Genomic DNA, 19,719 nt, shown 5'->3' with positions numbered 1-19,719 from the left:
AGGGCACCCTGCATACTCTTGGGGAACCACTCTGCCCAGTTATCCACTGATGCAGGGCTGGCTCAGCCCACTGCCTGTGAGCAGACCTGGAACTCAGCATATTGCTTCTCCATGAACACAGACATTCATCGTGGACTAGAAAAGGACCCAGTCAGAGCTGGTGAGATATAGTCATGGTAATTTTTTGGAATTGGGATTGGGAGTGGGGTGGGGGCCTTTTTATTGAGTGGAGATTGATGACAGCCGAACGAGTATGAGCCGACAGCTGCTAGCAGCTCTCTCGCCCCCAGTGGGGGAGATTCTAGCTCCTTGAGAACAAAGCGAACACAATGAAGGAAGAACTGAAAAATGAAAAGAAACAGTTCTGATGAGAGAATATGAGCCCCTAGACCGAACTATGCCTGAAACTGAAAGCCTGGGCTTTTTTTTTTTAATTATATAAATCAGTACATTATATATTTGCATAAATAATTGAATTAAATTTCCTATCTCAAGCAATCAAAAGAGTTATAAATACTCCTTCTTTTTTATTTAGCAATCCTAAATAGGAACAAATCGAAAAGCTTGAGTATGAAAGCACAGAACAAATTATTCATCAAATGGAAAAGCTTTGAACCCCAGAGAAATAATTCAGGTGTAAAATTTTCTTCAGAGATTTTTATCAGCATTCGAGACCAAACCAGTGCAGGCTTAGGAGGAAATATGAAAACCTGAGATATAAAAGGAAAAGTTAATAAAAGATGTCAATGAAATCTCATTCACTGGCAGTAATGGGGTACCGCACGTGTTTCTAAAATATTACAAAAGTTAGAATTTAAATTCATATGTTAAATTACAGAGGGACTTTATGGCAAATTGGATTTTAAATCGTCATCAAAAATTCAGGTACGTTTCTTAGGAAAGCATGTGGATGTGTGTGGATGTAAAGGAGAAGATATGAGAGGGAAAAAATCTGATAACCAAGCAAATATCAAAGATATATCAAGTCCCCACTATGTGACAGTAATTAAATAAAAGGAAGTCTAAATCACCAAACCTCACAGCTGAGAATGTTCTCCAGGTCTCCTCAGTTGTGTATAAGTGGGGCAATGGGGGTTGTTTTACCTGATTTCCAAAGACCCTGGTATTGGTCTACACGGAGTGAAGGGGAGGACCAGCTCTATCCCTTTAAATCATGGAAGTCCATGCTCCTTAGCCCCTCTGAGATTTGGGTAAGAAACAAGGAAAGTGCAATCTGCTCATTTGACCCTAGAAGGACTTTCTAAAGGGATGGTACCATGAGAGAAGAGACTTGGTGGGGAATTAGCTGCATAAAATCACCTGACTGAGAATTCAGGCATCTAATGCTATCATTCTTCACACGGAATTTTGAGAACAGGGCCAAGCACACCTCTGTCACCCAGCTTCCACTGACCTCTATACCTAATAAGGCAATTTCCCTAGACACAATTTTCGGGATTTATTGTCCAGGGACCTTGGCTGGTGAGCAGCTACTGACTAGAGAGTCCCATGGGCCTGGCTCTGGGGACAAGCTTTGCTGTGAGTCTTCATGAGACAGTAGAAAAGCCTCCCAACATCTTGCAAGTATTTTTTTTCTCTTAATGCACTTATTGAACCAACTATGTACAGAACACTTTGGGGATTAAAAGTGGAATAGTTTAAGCTAGATCTTCCATGAGTTTGCACTCTCTTGGGAGAAATGAAGAAAAAAACACAAACAAGTCACAGAGGAAATACCAAAAGAAAGTGGAATATCAAGTCTTCTGTTCACAAGAGTGCAAAAGAACTGAGGCAAGAGAAGAAGCCAGGAAGGCTTCAGGGAGGAGGCAGCATTTGAGCGAGGCCTTGGGACACTGGGGTGGCAGCAAGGGGTGAGCAGAAGAAGTCAGCGTAGGTCTGTGTCAAGCGATTAGCGCTAAAACACATGCAAATAATAAGTGCTTCGAGTTTAGAGAAAAGTGAGATCCCTCTGTCCTACGGTTGGATACTGCTTTTTATCGGAAATGAGGCTCCAGGAAGGGGTTCAGATGGAAAAAGGAGAGCTGAGTAGAAGAGAGACAGGGGATATAGGAATGATCAGTGTACACAAGGGTCAGGAACTAGGTCTGGCAGAGGAAAGCTGTAATGTGGACTGGAGAGGAAAGAGCCGCCCGATCAAGCTTAAAGGTCAGCCTAACACATTGGATCTCCATGAGAATCAGTCTTCTGAGTGAGACATGCTAGATTGGTGATCTTAACGCATGCTCCCAGCACCTGCAGCACCAGTGTCCCTTAAGCACTGGTAGAAACGTGAACTCTAGGGCCTGATCCCAAATCCGAACAATCAGAAACCCAGAACCTGCGTTTAAGAAGCCCTCTAGGGGCCCCTGGGTGGCTCAGTTGGTTGAGCGACTGCTTCGGCTCAGGTCATGATCCTGGAGTCCCAGGATCAAGTCCCATATCGGGCTCCCTGCTTCTCCCTCTGACCCTCCCCCCTCTTGTGCTCTCAAATAAATAAAATCTTAAAAAAAAAAAAAAAAAGAAGAAGAAGCCCTCCAGGCTTATGACTTACAGGATTATCCGTAAAGGAATAACCAGGTTTTTGAAAAAATAACTTCATTCTTCCTCCTGCTGCCACTTTATAGAACCAATCTCCAGAGATAGAAGTTCTCTCGAACTGTGTACATTTGTGGCTTAGGGATGGACGTACAGATTTTGCATTCCATCAATCTCTCCCTAGCGTCCTAAGTTTTTGTGCAAGCAGCCTGTGAAGTGGACCATTGGTTTAAATCAATTCAAAGTTCATGAAACTTTAGGAGACCAGTTTCGAAAATTTCCCTGTAATTTCTGCTTTTTCTTTCTGGGCTATCTTCAAAGATGAAATGGATAAATTCACACGGCACGTTGAAAGAGCTGGCTTCTAGGAGGTGGCAGAGTATTTATCCGCTCTAGTAATTTTAACCAATGCCTCTCTTCTTTTTGTGTACACAAAAAATACTCTGGCTTCATTTATTGCTTTATTTGTATCTTTATGATTCAGTGTTCTAATATGCCTATCTGATTGTCCTGAAGTTCCCCATTTGCTCTGACTTTAAAACATAATAAATCCAGTGAAAGAAAATTGCTGTAGAGTTTGATTTACTTGGAGAGCCATGATTCTTGGCCTGAGCTTTCTAATGATCTGAATCAAACTGACTGATATTTTATGAACCCAGATTTTGATTTGGTAAAAATTCAACAAACATTTATTGAACTAGATGTTTTCGGAGACACCAACACGGACCAAATATTGGCAAGTGATAAAATGTGGGGGGAAAAAAGGTATTACAAGTATTACAGGACTCCCTCCCTTCCTCCCTTCCTTCCTCCCTCCCTCCACCCTTCCTCCCTCCCTCCCTTCCTCATCTTCTTGTAATAAGTGCCCATATGTTTTATTTTGTTGTGCTTTAGGATAGTTCACTTTTTCCTCCCCACCATTGCCTCATTCAGTTAGGTCACACTGTGCTTGTGGCCTCGGAGAAGGAATTAAACTAGATATGAGGTAGAAACTAGTGAGTCTTCCCAGGTTGCTTTTCAAAACCTGAAGGAATGGAGAGAAAATGAGAGGAACCCAAAACAAAGAATTGGAGAGAAACACTAAATAAGAGTAATGAGCTATTGCGGGTTCAAAAATGGAAGTGCTCTAACCTTTCAAGGAGAAAGACCATAACACTCATAGAAGTGTTACGAGCTCCTGCCTCCATGTGTCCACAGGCTGGGAAGCAGCAGCAGACAAGAAGTCACCAGACTGGGCAGATTAGTGGTCCTCGGTGGTGAGACGTCTGTGTGATGCACTGTCAGTGATGGCCAGCCTCACAGAAGCCACCAGCATCTGAAAACCACCCGCTGTTCCTGAAGCACACACGGTCCATCCTGACCTCAAGGGGCTGCAGTAGCTGCCATTCCCACTGACGTGTGGAGAGGACCTCCCTCGAACTGCCACCAGTCATGCTTCCAGTCATTTCACAGACAGACTCTGTCCAGAACTTTTCTTGGCCCTTGTCCCGTTCGCTTCCATGTGACTCCCCCAGCTGTTGCAATATCCTGGGACACAATCTTTTTTTGTTTGTTTTGCTTTGGGGTTTTTTTTTAAAGATTTTATTTATTTGAGAGAGAGAGCAAGAGCAAGAGAGATCACGAGCAGGGAGAGAGGCAGAGAGAGAGAGGGAGAAGCAGACTCCCTGCTGAGCAGACAGGGAGCCCTGTGTGGGGCTCAATCCCAGGACCCTGATATCATGACCTGAGCTGAAGGCAGACGCTTAACCAACTAAGCCACCCAGACGCCCCCCCTGGAACACAATCTTAAGACTGAGAGAAGGCAGGTGAGAATCTGAACACACACAGGTTCAGAAAGTAACAAAGTGAGAGCTGCACCTCCCGCCTCCCATTTATGTATGTGTATTTTTGAGGACAGGGTAGCAAATGGATCAACTTAAAAACGTCCTCAAAATAAGCCAGCTATTTGGAGCTGAGAGAAAATGCAGAGTTCACGTATTGAAATTCATCCTTTCTCCAAGCCCTCTAAGTCCTGGAAATGGCCCCAGATCCCCTTGGGCCTTGCCACAGGACATTCTGAAGGTCTTACTGTTAGGAAGCAAGGAAGGGATTTCTAATTCAAAATTACAGAGGTGTTTTCAATGGCAGGCTTGGCTTTGGAGCTGAGCTCCAGACTCAGGCGAGGGAAAGTACAACTTCAAAGTAGACACAACTGGGGAGGTGCCCTGGCAAACTTGGTGGACGTGACTGCATCGCAGGCTAAAAAGTACATAAACAGGGCATCTTCTTCCCCCCTCCATCAAATGTTCACAATTTTCTTCCCTTTTAGTTTCTCATGCTGTGGCCTTATTTTTAAGTGTAGGGAAATATGTTTTACTTTTAAAGGAGAAAATGGGATTTAAGACTTTAGATGAGAAGATGTTTGAATGAGGACAACACTTAGGTATTCTCCGAAGAAAAATTCCACTAAAGAACTAGAGTTATTAATGGCTTTTCTTATTCTCAACAACATTCCTATTAGTTGTCATGTAGAATAGGGCAATCTTGAAAGCATACACTCTTTCCCGTTGCATGAGAGCTGAAGACGTTCTGGTAGGCAAGGGACTTGTCTAACATTTCTTCCCCAATACAAGCACATCTCAGAAATCCTACTTCTACGAGTGTTACGGTCTTTTCTCTGTGAAAGGTTAGAGCACTTCCATTTTTGAACCTCCAATAGCTCCTAATCATAAGACCTCAGTAGGAGGCAGACGAGAATAAATCATTTGCTCTGTTCTTATTCAAGTAAGCAAGAAAACTATTATTCTTCATTCATTGTTCTTATTAACTTCTGGATAAACCATACCCAAAGTATTTAGTGCTGGCTTATGATAGGTAAGGCACTGATGATACAGAGATGGGTATAGGCGTGACAAAAATGCAGAAGGTGGGGACACCTGGGTGGCTCAGTTGGTTAAGCGTCTGCCCTTGGCTCAGGTCGTGATCCCAGGGTCCTGGAATCGAGCCCCACATCAGGCTCCCTGCTCAGCGGGGAGTCTGCTTCTCCCTCTGCTTCTGCCACTCCCCCTGCTCATTCTTGTTCTCGCTCTTGCTCTCAAATAAATAAATAAAGTCTTTTAAAAATGCAGAAGGTTATTTTATATTGTTCCTGCACCTGAACAGTAGTTTCTGCCAGGTTATTTAACAAGAATGTTTACATCTACCTGGACTTCACACTGTATAATCTAGAAATAGAATTACCAAGAGTGGGAATTAGTTTAGGGTTATTTTAATAAGGTGAGGTGTAATGTTTAGAGACATCCCCAAATGTAATACATTACCTTGATTTTCTGAACAATATGTTATTTTTAGTGAACCGCCACGTCAAGCAGGCTTTCTTTGATTATTTTTATTTGAATAAAGCAAAACGTGAGGTAAATAGATTTCCGGGTGACTACTCTTTGCACTCATGTCCTAACAGAACACATTTCTGGCAGCAAAGGTCTTAGAACATACTCCCAAAATTCGTAGGAGATGAACTGATTTTCTGACAGAAATGAGCACCACTGTTGCACTCTTACGGGTCACTGGCTTTCTTGGGCACAGGAATCTTGGATTCCATGGTATTTATGGCTTTTTGGAGAAGCTCTAAGATTGGTCTCATAGTTTTGACAATTTGCTCCAGCTGATCTGCAACTGATTCAGTGGTATTCTTGACATGCTCAGCTTTTAGTGCATCCTGCAATTTTTTCAAGATGTCTACTATACCGATTTTGGAGGGACCCGGACTTTTGTCTTTCTCCAATGTGTTGGCATTTGATTGGTCTTCAGTGTCTTTTCTATAGAGGTCACTTAACTGAAGATTCATGATGGGACATGTCATCAAGAGTGAAAGAGAAGATTCCAAAGTGCCAAGGATGTTACTGCTATTCAGTGCAGCGACAATGACTGGTGTATGAACATTTTTGAACAGTTCCTTAGCTGACTGCTGCAACTCCTTTACACTGGTATTCTTCTCAACCATAGAGCAAACCGCTGTTGCAATCTTGGAACATAAAGGTTCCTTTTGCATCTGGTTGTACTTTGCCTCCAGGACAGATTGCAACTCCTTAATAATTGCAAAGATTTGTTCAAAGACATCCTTAACATTAGCATCTTCTTTCACATTCATGGAGTGGATCTGGGTATTCATAGTGCTGTTAAACAATTCAATAAGTGTGTTAGTGAAGGCAACAAGATCTTGCATGTGAAAGAAAAACGTTTTGGCAGCTTGCACCAGCCTCTCTTTATCCTTTTCTGATTCTGAAGACATTTCTCCAATAAAAATGGTTCAGCACTGCAAAACAAAGTAGTAATCTGGATGAAAACTTAAATTATATTTGTCAACCGTAAAGAGACTGCGTAATCTAAATGTGAAAATAACTCCTGTCGAGAGTAGGAAAGCTACACCAGCTATAAAGCCAGAATGATCCTGTGCTTTAATAAAAATAACAACAAAAATAATTAAAAGACTAGAATAGGGGTGTTTCAATGAATTCAAGGCACAGGGTGAATATCGTGTACTGGATCCTCAATTGGATATGCTGATATATGGGGTAACACTGTTCTCAGGCATTACTTTCAATAACTATCCAATCTAGTGGAGAAGAGCTTTTTGTATAAAGCTTAAAAATTACATAGGAGGGCTCTGATTCTAGTTAAGATAGAGCAAGCACACTCCATCCAATCTTTCCTACTGCATACAACTAAAAATCCTGGATAAAGTAACTATCAGATAACTCTGAAAGGTGGGTAACAGCAGACCAAAGAGGTAGATCTTCAAAGAAGATCAAGGCCATCTGACACCAGCTCCCAAGATGTCTGTCTTGCCTAAGAATGTTTCTGTACTTTCATTCCAGCTCATCCTCTTCTGCTATAGGAGGACTATTGATGTCTCTAACCAATGTTCACAAGTAGAATTCTGGAGGAGATACAAAACGATAGGACTGTGAACATTAGCCCAGGGGTCCCAAACTAGCAATCCACAGGCAAAGTCCAAACAGCAGATGCGTTTTGTTTGACCCGCCATAATGTATTTTCAAAATTCGTTATCAACTGCTAAATTTAAAAATTGAAAGACAGAAATCTGGATTGCTATTGCTAATTGAAAAATGAGATTAACTGGAAGCACTCAGCCCCCATTATGAGTTAAAAAAGTGTCTAGAGCTATGGCTGTCCTTTTCAAACTGGACATTTACCCTCTTCACCCTATTGTCTGACACTAAGTGTTTCAACTACATGTGTCTTGTCCACCTGCTGTAGGCATTCGAGTTGCTTTATTGGCCATAACCAGCAATGCAGTTTATATAAAGTAAGCTTCCTGAAATCCAAACCTCCTCATATTATCTCATAATCAAAAACCTTCAATGATTCAGTATTGCCCAGAGAATAAAATACAATTTCCTGACATGGCATTTAAGGTCAGCTGCAGACTGCTCTCAATTTTCCACTACTTCTTTCCCTTCACTGCTCTCACATATGTCCTGGGCCACCAGCATCACAGATTGAATTTGTGGCCTGAAAATGCTCTGTAACATTTTGTTAGCTCCTTTGATCACAGTATTCCCTCCACCTGCATTCTCTCCTGCCTACCCCACCCCCTACACATCTATTGAAATCCTACTTATCCATCCATCTTACTTCAGATACACTGTCTACACACATCCTTCTTCCTTTTTATCCCCGGGGCAGTACATGGCAAGCCCGAGGATATGCCAAGTGCAAAATGACCCACTGGGACAAAGGTAAAATAATACCCACTCAGTCCTCCTTTAAAACTGTAGTGCGGGGGCGCCTGGGTGGCGCAGCGGTTAAGCGTCTGCCTTCGGCTCAGGGCGTGATCCCGGCGTTATGGGATCGAGCCCCACATCGGGCTCCTCTGCTGTGAGCCTGCTTCTTCCTCTCCCACTCCCCCTTGCTTGTGTTCCCTCTCTCGCTGGCTGTCTCTATCTCTGTCAAATAAATAAATAAAATCTTTTAAAAAAATAAAAAATAAAAAAAAAAATAAAACTGTAGTGCGGCGCCTTTAGGTTTTACACATTTCCTAGCTGGAGTCTCGGTTCTGCATCCTCCACCCACCCAATAACAGCAGGAATGATTGTTGTTCATGTAAAATGAACGGCGACCATTTAGTAAGTTGTTGCCGTATATCGAGCACTCTACAAAATGCTTTACATGCATTATCTCATTTAATCCATATGACAACCCATCGTTTACAAACTAATACATCACACCAATGGAAAAAAATTAAGTGACTTTCCCAGGGCTACATGGCTAGTAAGTGATACTTTGGGTACACAAAATCAGGACTGTCCAATTCTAAAGCCTGTGTTTTTTTCCATTAAGTTATATGGGGACTGAGTGATTATCCTGCTTCTGAGGTGTCTCTGCTATAGAGGAATCCGTGGGGATAAGGACAGAATCTAGAGGGAGAAGCACGGAAGACTCTGACCTAAGCTTTAAGGGAAAGGAGTCAAGTTGGTTTTTAAGACTTTGCTATTATCAAGACATTCACCAACACAATGAGAGACAGTGATAAAGACCAGAACTTCTAGCCAGGAAAAAAGAGCACACACACGAAAACCACATTTGGCGGCAAATATCTGGATTTCTGTCTCTTGAGAATGGAAACAAAGGCATCAGCCACAGAGGGAGGTATGAATGCAACAGAAGCTAAAGGAAACTTAATAGCTGGAATTGCTGACAAGACCGAATCCTAGAACCTGAGAGCTGCGAAGAGCCGTCTTCTCTGCTGAACTGAATTAGCTCAATTGTACAGCACTTTTCAACAATAAAGTCCATTAAAGAACAGAAAGTTAAATGTTTCACCACTTCATTAGCCTTTCAAATTAGATTACTTGATACATACTAATTTTATGTTAATATAGGAAATAGAAAAATTCGGAGAACTAGGAATGCAGAAATAGTCTATAAACCAGACAGGCAGAGGGACCCAGCAGCGACTAGCAAAGGCTGTAAGTCATCACATTCCATGGAAACTTCCAGATGAAACCAGATGAAAAAGCGCTTCAACAATATTCCTAAACAACTGCTGGGACGACTGAACTCAGAAACACAGCAAGGTAAGCGATGTGGATATTTCTACTAGTATTGATATGATATTCCGTTTCTCCAGATGAAAGGGTATTTGAAATAACATGTCATTCTGGAATCCTAGCCATAAATATAATAAAGTCACAAGACAACTTTGTTTTAAGAGGATTCTATGGCAGCTTCCTTGGGATTATTTATTTCTCTGAGGATACCAGATATAGAAGAAAGTTAACAGCCTGTATAACTGATTAAGCCAGAGGGGGAAGACAAAGCAGTCATGTTTTAATAAAGACATCAGTGTTAGAAAGGATTAAGGACAAAATGACACCTGTGTATTGTTTACATGGATTGTAACATTTCCTTTTATGTCTCTAACACCGGTATAAGCACTCAGGATCTGTGAAAGAAGGGCTGCTCAATCTAATACTACTTAATTTATAGTGTTTGTGCTCCGTCATAAGTTATATTACATTTAAATGCCATCTGTCTCCAAATAGACTGTTATCTTCTTGAGGGCAAGGAACATTGTCTACTTTTTTTTTTTTAATGTCTTAAGGCATAGAAGTAGAGGATTCTCAGTGAGCATTTGACAAATGCTGGTGAATGTCATTGATATTCTGCTTTCTGGTTAGAAACATTCTTTAGAAGAACTTAGATCAGGGTGTCATCACACCATCAACAACTTCTTGGTTTGTTTTCTTTCTTTTTTTTTTTTAATTAAAGGTCAGGGTTGTGGTTTAAATTAAAGGAGGAGTCTCAGAACTAGTTAGTAGCTGTTACTTTCTCTTGAAAACTTCTGTTTCACCTATCCCCTATTCCCAAATTCCCAAATAATCGCAGAGTAGCTGGACCCAATATGGATCATGAGGAAAGTGACAGCAGGGAGAAGCACAAAACCTCAGAGAGGACGAGTGACTGACTCAACATTAGAGGCTGAGGCATGTTTTCCTTGTCTCTCGTTCTTTGTTACTATGGGAAAAGTTCAAACATACACAGAAGTGGAGATGATAAACTAATAAACTGCCATGTACCCATAACCCAGCGTCAAAAATTTTCAAAACAAGCTTGATCTTATTTCCTCTGTAATCCTACTCCACACTCCCTTCCAGATTATTTGGAAGCCAATCTCAGAGATCATGCGTATCATTTCCTCATTAACATACTATGTATTTCTACAAAAGCAAAAACTCTTCTTTTTGAAATTTAACTTTGAAATTGTTAACAAATTAACAATATATATTTAACAGAACCATCATTGGCTTTGAAACATACACAGTGCCTTGCTATAAAAATTTATTTTTGAGGGTGGTATAAAAGTTGTAATGCAATTTGCAATACATATCAAAAGTAATAAAAACTTTAATTCCCATGGATTATACAATTCTTCTGGAAATTTATCCTTAGGAAATAATCCAGATAATTGAAAAGGGGGAAAAAAAACTGTGTATTAAAATGCCCACTACAATACAGTAATAGGGAAACAATTGGGTATTTCTTAAATTATGGTTGATATCTTAAGGAATATTTTATATAATAAAATTATTAGAAAACTAAGAATTTGGGAAGGTATTTAAGAAAATTAATATAAGATGAAAATTGTTTTTACACCATTATTACAACTTGGTAAAAATACTTCCACATCTAAACAAAGTTTAGAAAGGAACAACCAAAAATAATTTAAGATGGTAAGTTTATGGGTGTTGTTCCTTCTTTAAAGTGTTTATATATTAGTTGTATTGACTTTCAAGTACTGTTTTATCAAATCTTTTCCTTTTAATTTCTTCATGGTATAATTCTACCATCTATCAAAACGCATATCACATGTCACTTTCTCCATGAAGCTTCCCCTAATCACCCCAATATCATTTCCCTCTTTAAATTTCTGTAACACTTGACATTTAGCTACTGTTCTTCAAGAATGTATCCTGAGAATTTTTTATTTGAATATGTGATAATCAATACATTTTCATTTTGGAAAGTGATGCCTTCCCCCCAAAAAACTGAAAACAACTCTATAGTATCTCTAAATCTTAACTTTTAGAGACAATCATCAATATATTTCTACTATTTCTTATACGCTATTTAACCTTGAATGTTGACTTCTTATGTCAACAAAATTGACAAGGTTAATTTCAGTGAGAAACCATTTGAAGGAAGTCTTTGTTTCCATTCCGATTGCCCAAGACATGCCGACCACTGGTGTCAGCATTTCCAAGTTTCTTTTTTTGTGTGAAATAACAAGTAATGTTACATACACAATAACAATACATGTGATTTCCAAACTTCCTTTTAGCAACAGAGCAACAGAACTCTCTCATCAAATAAAATTTTACACCCCCACAAGTCCAAATATAGCAACAAGAAAGCCCTGGTGCTTCAGCAAAGGCTAGGGTGAACTAGGCATGCTGGAGAGGAAGAGCGCCGCCTGCTGGCCAGCAATTCTCCGTCAGGCTGCCCTAGGGCTATTTCTTTCTTTATTTGAGAGAGGAGAGAGAATGGGAGAGAGAGTCAGAGAGACAGAGAGTTAGAGGGAGAAGCCGACTCCCCGCTGAGCAGGGAGCCCCATGCGGGACTCAATTCCGGGACTCCAGGATCATGACCCAAACCGAAGGCAGTCGCCTAACCAACTGAGCCACCCAGGTGTCCAATTTTGCAACTGTTTTAATGGGACTCACCCGCCCCCAGAGTAGAAATTACAATGAAATGATTAACACATGAAAAAGAAGGCAGCCTTTCTCTTTCTACACACAAGCCTTGCCGGTGTGGGTGTGACTGACTTAGTGCTACTTGGGCTGAGTCCATCTCTTAAAGGTTGGGAGGGGAGGCACCTGGGTGCCTCAGTCGGTTAAGCGCCTGTCTTTGGCTTGAGTCATGAGTCCTGGGTTCCGGAACCGAGAACCGCATTGGGCTCCTAGGGCTCTTTAGAACCTACCTCACGAATCACAGCAACAAAATACTTAAGTAACAATACAAACTGCAGTTCAGAAGTGAATGGTAATTGTGCAAAGTGAATTTTTCATAAACAGGGAGAACTGTTATCATCATCTGATAACAATGTAAAAATGACATTTACCACACAAAGGTGCAGGTAGTAAGAACTGGATTAAGAATACCATTTAGCTACCTGTAGGCTGCAATCTTTAAAATTCATCTATAAAGTGACTTTGAAATGACTTATAAGGAGTGCCTGGCTGGCTCAGTCTGTAGAGCATGGGACTCTTGATCTCAGGGTCGTTGAGTTCAAGCCTTTTGTTGGGCACAGGGCCTAACTAAAAAGAAAAAAGATTCTTATTTTATTTATTACATCTTTATAAGATTTTATTTATTCATTCCAGGGGCTGGGATCAGAGGGAGAGGGACAAACAGACTGCACTGTGCGCGGAGCCCGACGCAGGGCTCAATCTTGGGACCCTGAGGTCATGACCTGAGCCAAAACCAAGAGCCAGACACTCAACCAACTGAGCCACCCAGGCGCCTCAAAAAAAATGATTTTAAAAGACTGAATTTTAAAGTCAATATTTAAAAGGTTACACCTGAAAATGTAGTAAGATAGGGAAAAGTATACGGTCCGGAACTCTTCTTAGGTAAATACTATTGGTATTTGATGTAGGTAAGACTTCACTTGAGGCATGCCTAAGTAACAACTAGGATCTTCGAGAAGGGTGGTTCCAAATAACTGCAAGGCTTTTGTTTTGCTGAGTGAAGTAAGCAATTTGAGAGTCAGAGCTAAATTGTCATGGGCAATCCTGGAAATGCTGCACGTGGCCAACTGTTTTTGCATGTGGTGTATAATTTGTCTTCTAAATATCAAGCATAATTTAAGAATAACAATTTGGAAGGGAGCAAATAGATGACTTCCCTAGATGACTAAATGTTTCCATATGGCCCTAGTGTTAATACGTATTAACTTGTGGGTTGTTTAAAATTTGAATTTGCGCAAATCAAGCACCAACCGTGTAATTTCAAATGACATAATACTTTTAACTCAACAAGTAGTTTGAAGTCTGTCTTAACTACTTAACTGGATTAAAAATGCCATAAAAGCAGGGGCCATGTCCTTTTCATTTTTGTGTGCTCTATAGAGCCCAGCACGCTATCTTATACACACTAAGGTACTAGTCCACTAGATACACTGTTACTGAATTATTAAACTGCTTCCTTCACCAGGCTCTTCAAATTTCACCTGTCCAAAAATAATTCATTAGTTTCACCTTCAAACCTTAACTCTCCCCCACCTAATTCTCTAACATCTCACTGTTGGGATGAAAATAATTTTGAACCGTATTCAGTCCTGGGAAGGTATGGTGGCAGGCCTGCTGAAGATCTAGGATGCATAAGGAACCCTCCCAAAGCCCTTCCTCAAGAGAAAAGGAGCTAGGAAGGTAAGCCCAACTCAGAGAAATACAAGTCCTTTTTCATTAGATTTGAAAAGGAATTCTGAGTACATCGTGATGTCTTACTCAAACTTGCTACTGGCACAAAATTATAGATATCTGGAAACTGGGAAGAAGGGTATAAAAGTGCACGTGTCAGGGCTTGGGTGTGTAAAAGAAAGAAAATATAATTGAAAAAGTACTGGGTCTTTAATTTCTGGTAAGATTGAAGTCTTTTCATCAATTAATTAACTAACCTTCTTTTACTGTCCAGAGTTGTTTGTTCATTTAGCTGTTAGATAACTACTGTTTTTCTTATTGAAAACAACAGTCTTTAGAAAGTCATACTTCATTTTCCTTACATTTTTCCCAGCTTATTTTAGTTCTTTTTACATGGTCATCTTTGTCAGTCAAATTTTTGTGTGACTTTTTTCCTTTGGTTTTAAGCTTGTAAAGCCCTCCTCCATATAGACATTTGAAAATTATCCATTTTCTTCTGGCTATTTTATCATTTTTTTACAGATCTTACACTAATTCTTTTAAATTAATTTTTAACCCCCAAAACTAGCCCATTATGCCAGGAAGGAACATTTATAGAACAATGATTTCATTATTATCGATTTGAGAGTCTATGTTTATTATATATTAAATGTAGAGAAGGGTCCATTTTCAGAACTATTTTGTTCCATGATTCCATCCACTCTTGTACCTGTACAACACTGATTAATATATTTTTATAATGTTTTAGTATTTGGGGAGGAAAAAGTGTCATCGTTCCTTTTCCTGAAAACATAAAAAATCTCACCTATTTAGTTTTGTTTAATTTTGTTTCAACTCTTGGGAGAAAAGAAAGAGAAAATGGAGTCCTATATATCTGTGTAGGACCTGAGTACATTTTCTCTTCAAGTAAAGAGCATCCCAATTTATTTTTATTTTATGATCAATTTGTCAAGGTGTATTAAAAAAACAATGAGTTAACTGGGAAGAAATTGACCACTTAGAAGGATTCAACCTATTCAAGAGGAAGTCTCATCTCTCAATCTGTTTATCGTTAGGTAAATAGAACCACATTTACCTTCCACATTTTTCTGGAAGCTATCCCTTCAGATAATGGCAGATAATGGCTGCTAGGGATATATTACACTTTCTCAGGCTAAGAAAGACTCCTCTCGCCTAAATATCTGAATAGGACTGTAGTTGTTGATCTTCTGAATTCAAAGTAAGCAACTGGAGTTTTCACTTCATGATAATATCTGAACTAGGAGCCAAGAAAAGAAAAAAGTTGAATGGAAAATTTCTAGAAGAAAAAAGAGAAACAAAGTCCAGATTTGTGGTCATCAAAGTGCAGTTTGCAACCCAATGGTGAGTTGGGGAATATTTAATAAATCCGCAACAATTTCTTTAAATGAAATTAATATATTTTTTAAGTACTGTTTTGTGGAAATTTGTGTAACACATGGGTGTGAGCATATGGGTGTGAGTGTGTGTGTGTGTGTGTGTATGTATGTATGTGTGTGTTTGTGTGTGCTGGATCTGACTTAAAGACACAAATGAATTTCTGACCATGATAAAGTTTACTCTATCAGGGGTACCAAGGCATTTTTCTAAACTGAACAGCATAAATGATGATATTCCCAATCCATTTTAAAAAATGTTTCCCCTATTTCCAAATTATATCTTTATGACTTGGAGGATAGGCTATTTTCATGTTTACTTTCTTGAGAGAAAAATATCTTCATTCCTTTATTCCATGCTTGTGAGATTCCCCATATCTAGGCTAAGAGCCATGGTCTCAGAATAGAGAGGGCCCAAATTCATCAGGATAGTATTTACTCAGGAGAGAATGTGCCAGCCCCCACACAGATTTCATTTTCTCTTCTCCCAAGAGTTTAAACTAAAAATAAGAGTGCCAAGCACATAGTAAGCCTATTCAAGGTACGCATGTTGTAGTATAATTCTTACAGGGCTCGAATTTTTTAACCAAATATACTCAGAACATTCTTGTTCCTTTTTTCTCTGTGTGGTTCTCTGAGCCAGCAGCACGCACACAAGAAGGCTCCTACCTGATTCATTTTATTCATTCTATGGTGTCCTCGAGCTACTTCCTCTTAATACTTTTGTGAAATAGCATTATCTTCTTTCTAAGGCTAATTCTAGCTAATCCTCACTGTGCCCTAGTGCACTATAAACCGGTCTAAATAATTTAACTTCTAAGCTTTGCATATGGAGACCACAGAGATAGTCATAACTGCACTGTCCCCTGCACCATGCCCACTCTCCCCCCAGGACAGATTTTAATCTAAAGGATTTTGAATATATACCCTTAACATGAAAATTTTTTGTAAAGATTCTAATATGTGTGCTGCCTTTGATGTCCCCTAGGTTTAGAGAACAAATAATTTGCCTGTAAACACATAGAGTGACTTGAATATTATAAATTAAGATGAGAGTATATAAACAAAATTAGAAATTAATATTTCTGTAAACTCAGAGATCTTAATATTCTTCTGGCCCTATAATTTATCTCCAAATATTAGAGAAATCAATCTAGTAGGTCTACTCATTGTGATGACTGGGGTTTGGAAAAATTAAGGAATACTGGTAAACAAGAGCTAACCGTATCAAACTGCAGTCTATGTCAAACCTTACTGAATACAACTTGGAAATAATCACATTTATTAATTAATAAGCAGATACTTGATAAACACAGATGTTTCCTGTCTAGGATTTCTCTTCACCACGAAAAACTAGTGCCTTATGTATTGCATCAGTAGGTTGCATTGTTACCCACATTTCCATACACTGACTCTAAATTTCATAAAAATAATTGTTTTAATTTCCTGAGGAATTCCTTAGATAGAACGGTGCTATTTTTCTATTCATAAAGTGAAGGATTTTTTGGTCAAATGCGCGCAGACAGCAGGTATCTTTCACATTTTTTAGTGAAGATTTACTACTTTATTTTTCAGAGATTATATTTGAACTATGGCTCAGAGTGACTTCCTCTACCCAGAGAACCCACGGAGAAGGCAGGAAGTAAACCGTCTTCACCAGCAGCTTTTTGACTGTTTATCTGACAGCTTCCATGCCACTAATAAGCTGATTGAGGTTTTAAACATGCATTTGGGGTGCAGCCTGGCCTCTATTGAGATGAAAAGAGATGGGACCATCAAAGAAAACTGTGATATCATCATTCAAGCCATGATGAAAATCCAAAAGGAATTGCAAAAGGTCGATGAAGCACTAAAAGATAAGCTAGAGCCAACCCTTTACAGAAAACTTCAGGATATTAAAGAAAGGGAAACAGAAAAAATTGCAATAGTACAAAAGGTCATTTCAGTCATCCTGGGAGAAGCTACTTCGGCAGCCAGCGCCGTAGCTGTTAAACTTGTGGGCTCAAGTGTCACAACTGGCATCATTAACAAGTTGGTCACTGTGTTAGCTCAAATTGGAGCTTCTCTCCTTGGTAGTATAGGAGTTGCCGTTCTTGGCCTTGGCATAGATATGATTTTCCGTGCCATCCTGGGAGCAGTGGAGAAAACGCAGCTTCAAGCAGCCATTAAAAGTTATGAGAAGCATCTGGTGGAATTCAAGTCAGCTTCAGAAAAATATCATCATGCCATTACTGAGGTCACCAACACAGTGAAACACCAAATGAAATGAACGGCCACTGTGCCACTGGAATATTTTTCTACTTCTCAACAATAGTGTTTTGCTTCTTTGATTAGGTTCATTTTCTGTAAGTTTCCAACCCGGACAGAAATACAGTTAAGACGTTAGAAAGATGGTTTTTAAAGAGATGCTAAAACTAGAGGACTCCAGAGTTTTGTATCAACAACAAATGCCTGCATCAGTTGGTGCTAGACCCTGCGAGGTAAAAGATTATATCCCAAGATACCTTCTTACTCTGCTCTCCCAGATCAACAGTAGGTTAAATGCTAGTGTAAAAGAGCAGGTCTAGGGGTTACCTCTTCCTTTTCTAACTCCCCAAATTCTAAAAATTTACAGTGAATGCAGAGACTTTTATTTCTACCACTAGCTTCAGACATCATTTAGTTCTAAGGGGATGTACTTAGTAACTTCTGCCTAGATACAAACCGCGGACCTTTGAATGAAATAGAAATACTACCATAATTTTGACCTTCAGTTTAAGTCCAATTTTCAATAAGCTAGAAGAGACTGAAATACGGGTTGTAACAATTTACTTCAATGACGAAAGGATGCAATGGTTCTGTAACTTCGACTAATTACACCCTATAGGCTTGAATGGATTTTTAAAAGATGAAAGTTAAAACTGAAAAGATAAAGGTTCTGTTTCTATAGTTGCAATCAACCCTGACCAACTGTGGTGTGATAATTAATTACCTCTCAGTGTGAATGTTTGAACACTCTGGAACGTTTTTAAAAAACAAACATGCAAATCCCAACTACACATGCATAAAATGCATTTAGGATGCAGGGGAGGAAGTTGATCCTCTTAGGAATTTGTCATTTAAAGGAGAGTCATAATTTATTACCTCATGAGTTTTCCAAAAAAATGAAATTTCATTTTCTACACTAGCAGAATGGAGGAAGCTCTCCCTGCTACAGAAAACTTTAGGTGCCCCATTTCATTAATTACCTGGTTTCAGAAAAATCCAGAGGCTAAGGAAGCCTAATGGTTCAGTTAATTTCTGCAGACACAAGTGTTTTCTAAATCCTTCACCAACCAATAACTCCCAATTGTGACTCTTAGGTTCTACTACATAATCATTAATAAGTTGCTGACGTTAAGAATGTGTTTGTTATAGTTGTATTCTTGCATCTAAGTACAAGAAATGTGTCGAAATTTTAAAAGCTCAGCATATCTCAAAAATTAAAAAGCTAGATGAAAGACTTTAATTTTTCAAATGTACTTTCTTCTCTTCTGTCACTGCTTCTTAAAATTAGTTGCAAAACTAAATTGGTTCACCTCCAAAATTAAATTTTATTTTATTACCTAACTTACAAGTTCTAAACTACAAGACCTTGTTATTGCTTTCTGGAACTCAAAATTCGGTCTAAAACCAAATCAAGAATTTTCTAAGACAAAGGTTTGTTTAGGTATGGAACCCATCTTAAATAGTGTAAGTGCACATTTAAATATTCTGTTAAAAATTAATGTGTATCTTCAATATTTTGGAGTATTTATAATTGACAGTAAGAACTGTCCTATACCTAACATAATTTCCTATAAGGGATATTAAGATCAGAAATAACCAAGGTTATCTCGTAAAGTGAAACGTTTAAATATTTAAACTTACCTCTAAGGGAAAAATATAGGGTAAGAGTCTTAGACAAAGAGTGGACAGAAGAGAAGGGAAGGATGAAAACTAAACCTGATAGTCAGTATAGACGTATAGTGACATCATAAAGGCCTAGCTGGTGAAAGGACCAAAAGGGAAAAGAAGCCAATATAAAACAACGTCGCCACTCGTAAATTAGAACTGCGTATGTATTCCCACATTTCCTCCTCAAAAAACTCATGGTAGATTACTGTAGATTAATTTCTTGTAGATGAACAATCTGGGCATCTAACAGGGGAACTGATTTATTTGCTCAGGTATACATATGTTCTGTGTGCCTATAAACTTCCAGACGGACATGACGCTAGGAAAGCGCAACAAGCGCGGTAGCAAGTGTTATTCAGGGATCCATTTTCAAGCAAACACTATCCAAAGAAATCGCACTCGCTTACATCATGAAAAATACAAAATCCCAAAACTAATATAATTGCAGCCTA

General features: G+C 39.2%; 2 protein-coding genes across 4 annotated transcripts; one reads left to right on the top strand and one right to left on the bottom strand.

Moving 5' to 3' along the window:
• The first annotated feature begins 28 nt into the window (after positions 1-28).
• Positions 29-18,904, top strand: SMCO3 (single-pass membrane protein with coiled-coil domains 3). Of its 3 annotated transcripts, XM_034645119.1 has the most exons (4): positions 9,476-9,614; positions 13,875-13,967; positions 15,221-15,320; positions 16,928-18,904. In XM_034645119.1, the coding sequence occupies exon 4, from the start codon at positions 16,944-16,946 to the stop codon at positions 17,619-17,621; it is 678 nt and encodes a 225-aa protein (XP_034501010.1). In that variant the 5' UTR covers positions 9,476-9,614; positions 13,875-13,967; positions 15,221-15,320; positions 16,928-16,943; the 3' UTR covers positions 17,622-18,904. The 3 variants fall into 3 exon arrangements, with proteins under 3 accessions (XP_019664691.1, XP_034501010.1, XP_011234538.1); XM_019809132.2 differs by lacking the exons at positions 9,476-9,614; positions 13,875-13,967; positions 15,221-15,320 and adding an exon at positions 29-160; XM_011236236.3 differs by lacking the exons at positions 13,875-13,967; positions 15,221-15,320.
• On the bottom strand, positions 6,071-19,286 carry C16H12orf60 (chromosome 16 C12orf60 homolog). Its single transcript, XM_002928383.3, has 2 exons — positions 19,241-19,286; positions 6,071-6,829 (listed from the first exon to the last, which is right to left on the bottom strand). Exon 2 carries the CDS (start codon positions 6,803-6,805, stop codon positions 6,071-6,073), a length of 735 nt encoding a protein of 244 aa, XP_002928429.1. The 5' UTR covers positions 6,806-6,829; positions 19,241-19,286.
• Positions 19,287-19,719: the final 433 nt, after the last annotated feature.

Source organism: Ailuropoda melanoleuca, chromosome 16, assembly GCF_002007445.2.
Source record: "Ailuropoda melanoleuca isolate Jingjing chromosome 16, ASM200744v2, whole genome shotgun sequence".
NCBI classification, from domain to species: Eukaryota; Metazoa; Chordata; class Mammalia; order Carnivora; family Ursidae; genus Ailuropoda; species Ailuropoda melanoleuca.
This window is presented reverse-complemented; position numbering and strand designations above follow the sequence as displayed.

What these genes read in the sequence shown, in the direction of transcription:
- SMCO3 (XM_019809132.2), top strand. Translation starts at nt 16,944, where the DNA reads ATGGCTCAGAGTGACTTCCTCTACCCAGAGAACCCACGGAGAAGGCAG.
- C16H12orf60 (XM_002928383.3), bottom strand. Translation starts at nt 6,805, where the DNA reads ATGTCTTCAGAATCAGAAAAGGATAAAGAGAGGCTGGTGCAAGCTGCC.